The sequence below is a fragment of the Fukomys damarensis genome, unplaced genomic scaffold (genome assembly GCF_012274545.1).
Source record: "Fukomys damarensis isolate Sample0158 unplaced genomic scaffold, DMR_v1.0_HiC HiC_scaffold_7, whole genome shotgun sequence".
NCBI classification, from domain to species: domain Eukaryota; kingdom Metazoa; phylum Chordata; class Mammalia; order Rodentia; family Bathyergidae; genus Fukomys; species Fukomys damarensis.
Window position 1 is genome coordinate 43197157 of NW_022900919.1, and position 9701 is coordinate 43206857.

General features: G+C 48.5%; 1 protein-coding gene across 1 annotated transcript in view; it reads right to left on the reverse strand.

The window, feature by feature from the left end:
• Nucleotides 1-9320, reverse strand: part of Tgm6 (transglutaminase 6) — a 19026-nt gene extending 9706 nt beyond the window's left edge. The window contains exons 1-9 of the mRNA XM_010611037.2: nt 9218-9320; nt 7678-7851; nt 6883-7125; nt 6055-6173; nt 4351-4479; nt 2909-3086; nt 2276-2414; nt 1393-1496; nt 1076-1318 (exon numbers count right to left, since the gene is read on the reverse strand). Coding sequence (XP_010609339.2) covers nt 1076-1318; nt 1393-1496; nt 2276-2414; nt 2909-3086; nt 4351-4479; nt 6055-6173; nt 6883-7125; nt 7678-7851; nt 9218-9320 — 1432 coding nt within the window. The remainder of the gene's footprint in view (nt 1-1075; nt 1319-1392; nt 1497-2275; nt 2415-2908; nt 3087-4350; nt 4480-6054; nt 6174-6882; nt 7126-7677; nt 7852-9217) is intronic.
• Nucleotides 9321-9701: the final 381 nt, after the last annotated feature.

The window sequence follows — 9701 nt, forward strand, 5'->3', positions numbered from 1 at the left end:
GTGTGTGTGTGTGTGTGTGTGTGTGTGTGTGTGTGTGGTGGGGGCTGGGTTTAAAAGAATCAACATGAAGAAGTGGCTGGCTGGTAAAGACTGTACTACCTGCTGGAAGGGAAAGTTGGTATTTTATTTCTGGTAGGAGGTTTGCTCACCTGTTCTGCTGAGCGACATATTACCTGAGACCCAAGGGTAATGTCAAATGGAGGCCTCTCTCCCCACCTTCAGTGGAGGTGGCTAGAGCAGAACAAGTTCCCCCTCCAGGAAGTCTTTTTTTTCATGGTACTGCATATTCAACCCTGTGGTGCTCTACCACTGAGCTACTTCCCCAGCCCTTTTCATTTTTGAGTTTGAGACAGGATTTCACTAAGTTGCTGAGGCTGGCCTCAAATTTGTCATCATTCTGCCTCAGATTCCCAAGTAGCTGGGATTATAGGCATGTACCAGTTGGCTGGCTGAACCAGAGGTCTTAGTTATTTGTTAACATTGTTTTGGCAAGCATAAATGGCTGGGCATATATGGATCAGATTGTGTCCTTGCTCAGGGACACATTCTTCCATGGAAAAGAAAAAAGTTGGAGGAAGCTATGAGAAAAAATACAACTGTCTTGTTTTTGTACAGGTTCTTCCATAAACCGGGGACCATAAGTGAGTGACCGGGGCAGAGGCCCTGGCAGATGACAAGCAGGAGCTGCTGTTACTGTTGTTCTGAACTGTGCCTAGCACCATGTTTCCTAGGTAGTCAATGGACAAGGCGTGCTACGATCATCACTATTATTACCAGCAGTAATTATCATGATCATATGTGAATGTACCTAAATACAGTGCCTGCCATATGGCAAGTGGTCAAGGAAATGAGGCTGTTATCATTATACGTGGGAAATCATCTAACAGTAGAGGAACCTAGCAAACAGAGGAAGCAATCAATTTAGCCTAAATAAAGGCACTTGGCTCCAGCCTGAGACAATGCTCAGCAGAAGTGCTGGTCACTATCATAACATGCAGGTAGAATCTGGCCCTGGGCCACCCTCTGCACTGGGCCGTCGAGGGGAAGCTAATAGAAGCCACCACGGGGACCTTACCTTCTGGGTACTTGTAGAGGTTGGTGATGTCCACGCGGGAATCACTGCCTACTGCCTTGGTGCTGATGGATCTCCCAATCTTCTTTGTGTCCGAGTACACACGCTCCTGGCTCTCATCCTTGTGCCACAGCCAGGTGATGTAGTCAGCATTGACCTCCGAGAACACGAAGGGGCCATCATGGGCCAAATGTATGTCACCCTCGCGGATGGCTGTGACCGAGGCTGGGCCACACTGGAACCTACCTGGGTGGGATGGGTGGGTATGAGCAACTTTGGGAGGGAAGACAGGGGTCTGGGACACAACCAGTGAGCCCTACCTTCGCTCTCCTCCTGAGGTGTAGCATCCAGAACCTGCCAGCCATCGTACGAGGGGCCCAGATCCTGCCGGGTAAACCAACTCTCATTCCAGACATGGAAATTCCTGCCAAAAAAAGGATGGGCAAGGTTCCCTCTGTGAGCATGTACACATATAAAAACCTGTTCTTCAGGGTACCAAAAATACAACTGTAAATAAGACAGAAGGTCCTTGCACTCATGCAGCAACTTGAAGTCGAACAAAGGGACAGGTGGGAAGACAGAAAGGATCGAGTTAGTGGATAAATAAAAAAAAGTGCTAGTGACAATAAGTTCTGTGAAGAAAAAAAAGGGGCTTGAACAGAGAATAACTTCTGGAGATCTACTTTATGTAAATGATGCTGTAGGTGAGACAGAACTAGCCAGGGGAAGAATGAAGGGAGGCAAAGAAATAGTGTGTGCAAAGTTTCTAAGATAAGAAAAAGTGGAGTGTGTTCAAGGAATAGAAAGTGTACAAGTATCTCTGGGACATGATAAATGTGAGGATAGGTAGGGTGTAGATTATGCAGATCTCAGTAGGCCCTAGTGAGCAGTTTCTGGTTTATCCTCAATTTCCTGTGATTAGGAAGGGACTCACAAGATCACACAGGAAGGAGGCAGCAGAGAGAAACTCAGTTCATGGTTTGCCTGAGTTGGCATCTTTATAGCTGGCCTCAGAGCTCCTCTGAGGAAGATCACTGTCTTTGGGAAAATATCTTGATGAGCACCCAGGAGTAAGAGGGGTGACTCTGTTAAACTAGGTGGTGTTGGAAGCCCCACCATCACAAAGAAATGTGGGTATGAGGAGAGGAGAGAAGAAAATGACCACTTGGGACTGGGCTGGACAAGGCCTGGCCTGGGACTCACCACATGCTGTCTTCTGTCAAGTCCTCCAGGGTCCGCCCAAAGGAGTCTACATATTTGTCCACACTCAGGTTCCTGTCGGTGTCGTGGGCTGAGTTGAAGTTGGACACCACCCGTGTGGGGATCCCCAGGCACCTGAGGACTGCAGAGCAGAGAGCCCAAAGGCTCCAGGGGCAGGCAGGACCCAGACCTCAGGAGGTTAATGGGGGTCTGTGTACCTCCACAGGCTCCTCCACCCCATTCTGGCCACTTCCTGTACTTGGGCAGGAGGGTGGGGGGATCTGGGACACAATACCACCATCTTCTCAGCACTCTTTCAGGTGACTTCTAGGGACCTTACTGCCAGATGGGCTCTGACCCTGGCAAACCCTTGGGGTCACATTAGAGTTTTTCTGGGGGGACCGGAGACCTAAAGGGCTGCAGAGCCTACCTAAGCCACTCACTGAGTTGGAGGCAGTGGGAGGACTACTGCCCAATAAAAGATCAAATGTCAAGTAAATAATCCATAGTATCAGTCTCTCCCTCATTAACCAGACTTTTATGTCCTCATCAAGGCAGACTGATTGGAGTACATGCAAATATATGTTAATCAATGCAAATAAGGGAGTAAGCTGATGAGAGGAGCCCTTCCCGTACCTGTGCACATCACTCCTGCGAAGACCCAGCACTGGCCGTATTTGACTGGCTTGTACTTGCCCCTGAACCACTTCTGCAGAATGGCCACACTGCCTCTCCAGTGCAGCGGGCTGGTGCCACCGCCGTATTTGCCCTGCCACTGGCCTTGCACCACGCCCCGGTCATTGTTGCTGTTCACCTGGGGGAAGGAGCCGTGGGTCCACTACTGGGCAGGCCTCCCCTTCAGGAACCTCACCTCTGTAAAATCTTCCCAGCTTTGGAGCATCAGGTCAGCTGGGGTTACTCCTTGGTTTTAAATAGAAAGTTAGGGGCTCTGCAGTCAAACTACCTACTTTTGGAGGGGTGGGGATATAGTTCAGTGATAGAGTGTGACCTTGGCATGTCCTTGGCCCAGAGTTAGATCTTCAGAAAATACCTTCTCCTACTTTCGGCACTTCTTACAATTTCCAGTTATCTTTGATTCGGATAATCTGTTCTTTAAAATCATGTATAATTTTAGAGTATTTCCTGTTTTAAATACTCTCTATTTTGTTAGTGGTACAATCATTGTAGAGGCAACTGACATTTTTCGAGTCGTAACTGTGGACTAGGCACTATTTTAAGGATTCTATCTATGCATGTTAGGTTAATTAATTTGGGTGTACCTGTAGGTTCTCTAAGTTTAGAGGGGTTGTGGGGCTTGCCCAAGTTACACAGTAAGCTGGGTAAAGGTTGATCCTAAACCTGGAGCTTGTGCTGCTGTGTACTTCTCATAGGCACAGGTGAGATCCATGCCTCTCTCCTGAGTCGGAGACACCTTGGGACTGCTTTGCTTACTGACTATGGAGGAAGGGTTACTGGACCAATTGCAGGTTTTGGCCTTGAAAGATGGGCAACTTTACTTGTTTTTTTCTGTATGAGGCTTGTTTTCACTGTATGAGGCTTTCATACTTGTTTTCATTGTATGAGGATGCTCTACTGTAAGCCCAAACTAGTTTTAGGGAGAGGCTGCACAAAGGCAAAGTTTGATGCCTGACTAGTTTCTGCTGCTCCCTAGTCCAGGAGCCTGGTGCAAGAGTGAGGACACCATCGTGGACATTCCAGCTCCAGCCGACATGGCATGGGCAGGAGACAAGGAGCCACCGATCACTAGAATCGAGGCCCTGGATATATGGTCCTGCCAAACCATCCCAGCCAGCCACAGCCATTGCGACACCCCCAGCTGAAGAAACTTGAGGCAGAGACAAGCTATTTGTATGGTGCTCTGCTCAAATTCCCGACCTACAGAGTTGCAGTCAGAACTCTGGGTTCTTTATGCCCTTGCATTTGGGGGTGGTTGGTCACATAGCAATAAAGAACGGAAACAAGGGGATTTGGGAAAATCCCAAGCTGGGCCCTGGAGTTGGGTCAGGGATCCTTGAGGGAGCCTGTATCTTGGGAAGTGGCAGGCAGGGGCTACTCACCATGGCACTGATGACTCTGGAGACATAGACAGGGTTATGACGGCAGGACACATCGGTGGCTGGGTCTTCTTGGTGACTGGGGCTTCGGTCCAGGATGGAGAGGCAGATGTTCAGGATGTCCTCCTCAAACTGCTCCCCAGAGAGGCCGTGCTCAGAGGCTGGAGCCTCTGCACATTCCAGGCCCTTCTACCTCCCTACCTGGTCAGTCATGGTTGTCTGCATGGTAGTTTGCCCCACCTCACCCACCAGGGACATCACAGAGCCTCCCCAAGTGCCACAAACTCTCCCTTAAGCAATACCAGGGTTACTGGAGACTCAGACTAATCACATCCCTAACCTGCTCAGTCACCTTCCACGGCTCCCCTTACCCCCTATAAAATCATAAAACTGATGGCTTTTAAGCCACATCTGCACCACTAATAGGTTCCTTTGGTCTACACAATGCTTTCAACATATTTGGATTACTTGGTAACACTTAAAACCTGAGGGATTTTTCATATCCATTTAGTTTTCTTTTCTCTGAAAATTGGGTAAGTCTGGGCAATCCTTGGTTGACTTTTCCCATGGCTATAAGAGGTGGGTGCTGAGTAGTGGTTACTCCTTAGATGAGCCCCTTCATTTTATCATCCTCACCCAGTCCCTGAGCCTGAGAAGCTTTCCCTTCCAGCCTGTAGGGCACCGTAGGACTCTTCAACTAGATAATCAAGCCTTTCACTTGCCTGTCGACCTTCCTCCTGGGTGGCACCTGGATCCCACAGGCAGAATCCTCTAGATGACCCTGGACTCCTCTACCTCCTACTTTTAGGCTTCTCTGTCTGCTCTTTCCCATGCCTGCCGAGATCCTGCCCAAATTTGGAGGCCCCATTCCAATATCAGGAAACCTTCCTCAGTTCCAAGATGGAGACTCCTTTTGCCCTCTCTGTAGTCCTACCACTCTCATTTTCCTCCCTCCATTGCAGCTGGCAATGGTAACTATAGTCAGCCTTCTATGTCCATGGGCTCTGTGGTCTCGGGTTCTGTATCTAGGAATTCAACCAACTTCAGATTGAAAATATTTGGAAAAACATTACCTCTATATTGAACATGTATAGATTTTCCCCTTGTCATTATTTCCTAATCAATACAGGTTAGCAACTATTTGAATAGCACTTCCATTATGTTAGATTTTATAAATAATTTAGAGATGGTTTAAAGGTACAAGAGGAAGAGACTCAAGCATCTGCAAAATCTGGTACCTACAGGGGGTTCTGAAATGGGTTGCCTATGGTACTGAGAGATGCTAGTATTTCTCTAGGCCAGTGGCTCTCAAAGTCTGGTCCCTGTAGTATCAGCATCAGCAGCAGCTAGGAACTTGTTAAATTGCAGATTCTCATCTTCAATCAGCAGTGGTGGGGGGAGCCCTGTGTTTTAAGGGGCCCTCCATTGGATTCTGACACACACTTGGGTTTCAGAGCCACTGATTGAAGCTATTTACCCTTCCATACAGAACTGACCTCTTTTATTTGCAAATCATGTCCAAAGTATCACTCCTTTTCAAGGACCCAGCACAGGCCCTTGCACAATAGCGGTTGAATGAATGAATGAAAAGATTTGCTATGTAGATGACTGGATCAGCTCATCTTGCCCTCTGGATAAAAGCAAGCACCCAGGGCTCCCATATTGGCCTTTCCCACACCCCAGCCCTGTGGCTGTGCCCCTGGAGACCTGCCCGTAGTTCCAGCCCTGGGCTCGGATGTGCTTCTCCACGCCGCGGAAGATGATGCCATTGTCATTGAGCACGTACTCCTGTCTCTCCTCCTCTGAGGCCAGAAATACATCGTCCTCTGTAAAGCAGTCATCAGGCCTGGCATGGGCTGAGGCTCTGGCCCCACTGGCCTGGGGAAGGGGCTACATCAGGGGTCAGGAGCAAGACATGATGCCCAGAGACTGATTGCCTCAGGCACCTTTCTGCCTCTCCCTCCTCCTCCCTGCCAAGCCTCATCCCTCCTGGGTGGTCTTTTTCCATGAAGAGACCAACCCCTGCCCAGCCCAAGATGGGAGGCTTTTGGAAATCCTGGCACATTGGGTGGCCTACCTTGATGCCCATGGAAAACTGATATTTCTTGAACATGGAAAAGAATTCTGATGGGTGCCCCTTACCCTTATCATGAACCTTGTACCTTACAACATTAGCTCTATGAATTTCTACCAGATTCCAAGAACTAGTTTTTATTTATTATTTCCATATTACAGAGAAGTGACTTAGCAGAGCTGGAGCTAATGAGTCCAAAACCCTGGCTTTTAGTGACTCTATGGCCTCTCCTGCTATCTAGCCCCACCCCTACCCATTGGCTTCTGATATCAGAACCTGCTAGCTTCCTGCCCCTTAGACACAGGCTAGGAGATTCCTCTGCCCAGTGCTTGCTGCTGCCCAGGTCAAATTCTTGGCATTCACCTCCCTGCCCCTTAATCTGCTTCCCACTGTTCAGAGGCAGGCTGGCCTCTGAGGCTAGCTGTCAGGAGACTCTCTACCTTGGACTTGGCAGCTCCTACCTGGGCACCATGGATTGAAAAGAAGAACAAACTCGCCCAGCTTCCGGTCGCTGTGTTTGCGGCGGGAGGAAGCCCGGGCACTCAGTAGGTATCGGCCAATGACAGCATCTGGAGGACTGGCGAGGCTGACAGTCACGGTGTTCCCTGTCTGTGCCTCCTTTGCTGCTGTCCAGGCATCACCAACCTCCAGATCCGCTGTCTGGAACACAGCTTTGGTGTGGAGAGCCTCGGAAGCCTGAGACCCTGGCAGAAGGAGAGGGTATCAGGTGACCCAGCCTAGAGAACCCAGCTTCAGAGAAGTGGAGAAGTCACAGGCATGGGAGCCCAGATCTCACTTCCAGAAGTGCTGCAGATGGTTGGGGGAAGCTCCCAAATGATCTCCACGAGGTCAACAGCAGAGTGGGACACTTCAGCTGTCTTGACTCCTGGCCACTTCCTGGGCCAAGGAGAACATGACAGCACCCTTCCAAACCAAAGTCTGCCTTATGTCTGGCCAGGAAAGGGAGGAAGAGCTTGAGCTCCAGAAGTGCCCAGTAACCTCCCATACCCTTCAAAGCCCTGGATTCTTTGGCATGCATAGAGCTCCAGAGAGGTCTCCTCACTCATCCCACTTTCTGCAGGCTGCATCTTCCAGTGGTCTCCAGGAGGCTGTTATCAGAAGCTTCCAGGGTTCAAAGTTAGGTCCACCATAGGGTCCTTTAAAGCTGGGCTGCTCACCTCAGTGTCTCAAGTTACTGGTCACAAAACAATTCTCTCCCACTATTCCCCAGAAGGGGCATGCTTGGGCCCAGTTACCTGTCTGCACAGTGAGGGTGAGGGTCTCTTCTCTGTCCAGGACTCCAGTGAGATGCAGCCTGATGCTGAACAGCTGGCCTCTGCGAACCACCAGCTCGTGGCAAGAGTATTCCTGGGTTCTGTGGGCAGTGCCATTTCTCATCGGCTGCCAATCCACTTTGGTGACTCTGACCCCTGAACAAGGAGAGAGCAGGAGATGAGGCTAAGTCCTTCCCATGTTCTCATCCAAGCCTGGTTTGTCTCCCCATTACTTTGTCCTGCCAGCTATTATTTATCACATACCCTCAATTCTCGTGATTCATTGAAATCATGCTGTATAAAATTCTGGCAAATGAGGAATTTGTGAGTACTTTTGCTGGTAAGGAAGATACATGGCTAGGCTCCTGTGAACCTCTGGTCACAATTTATTCACCAGTCTGTAACTTTGTTTTGTGTGTATTTTTGTTTAAAGACACCTTAGTTAATTTATATTACTCATTCATTAACATCGAACTCATTTTTCTGGTAGCACTGTAATTCATGCCTGAATGAAGTTTATCTCACACATCTATTTTCTCTGTAAGGCACATGCAGCCCTCTTGTACTTAAGAACACTAAACGGCACTTCAGCACTATGCCAATCTAAAGAGCAAAATCACCAACAAAAAGCACAAAAATGCAACCACCTGCATGGTTTTAAATGGATTGAGAAAGGACATTCATGAAAGCTGAAATCAGAAGCCAGAGTGTCACTTGCTCACCTTGTGTCAGCTAGGAGCATGAGTATCTGATGCCTCTATTTTTTTTGCCATCCTGTGCACGTCTGTAAATGACTAAGAGAGTGTCAAGAAAATTGATTTTGGAGTTGAAAATAAATCTTTTTTTTTTTTGGTACCAAGGATTGAACTCGGGTCCTTGCCCTTGCTAGGCAGGCCACCCAACCGCTGAGTTAAATCCCCGGCCCCAAAATAAATCTTAATGAGTGAGCCTATTCACAATGCATGATCCAATGTTGATGATGGACTGTGTAGTCTTTAGGCTGGGGTCTTGTGCTGAGCACATGCTGCTGAACAAGATAGATGTGGTCTTGTCCTCAGCAGGGGGCATGGTGAGGCTCTGTGGCTCAGTGGTGATGAGCAGAGCCTTTGAGATACACATCCTGGCTTAGCCATCTACTTGCTGAGCGACCTTCTATGTATGTACCTCAGTTTTCTCTTTGTAAAATGGGAATAATAAAGCCTCTGGAGTGATGGTGAGGATCACTGACTGTCCTTGGAGATAGTCAATGTTTGTTATGTTCCAGTGGGCAGGGGTGACACCTGAATAGATGTGTCCAGCTGGTGACTAACTGTCAAGAAGTTCAGGCCCTGAAAAGGCAGTTGACAGAGAGGCCTGGGTTGTGAAGGTGACTAGCAAGGCTTCCTCCAGGGAGGGTGGTGTTGAGGCTGAGTCTTGAATTGAATGGGGAAAGGAGGGTGATGCATTTGGCCTCAATCCAAACATTCTCTTTCCTAATCTATTCAGTCTTTTTCATTCAGGTGTTGGGTGTGGTGCTGGGTACCAGGGGCCTGACAGTCATGAAATATACAGTTGACAGCCAGATGAAGATCAGTATTATGCAAATCAGGCAGCAGCCAGAGAACCATGTTAAAATCTAACGTCATCTTACTTCTTTCAACTCTCCATTGCTCCTGTCTTGCTTAGCAGAGTTGAGTTCTTGACAATGACCCACAAATCTCATGATTGCATCCTTTGGTATCTTTCTGAGTCTTCTCTTTCTCTTCTCCTGACTCAAACTTTTCGTTTTTCTTCTTCTTTTTCTTCCAATACCAGGTATCGAACTCAGAACCTCGCACTTTCAAGGCAGGTACTTTGCCACTGAACTAAATCCCCAGCCCGACTCAACCTTTTTAATCATGCTGTTCTCCAGATGGTTCCTTAAACCTGCTGTGCTTCCTGGTTCAGGGCCTTTGCATACGCTGTTGCCTCTGTGTGAAGCACAAGAGAAAGTCAGGACCTTGTTCTCAAAGGGCCTGCAGTGTAAC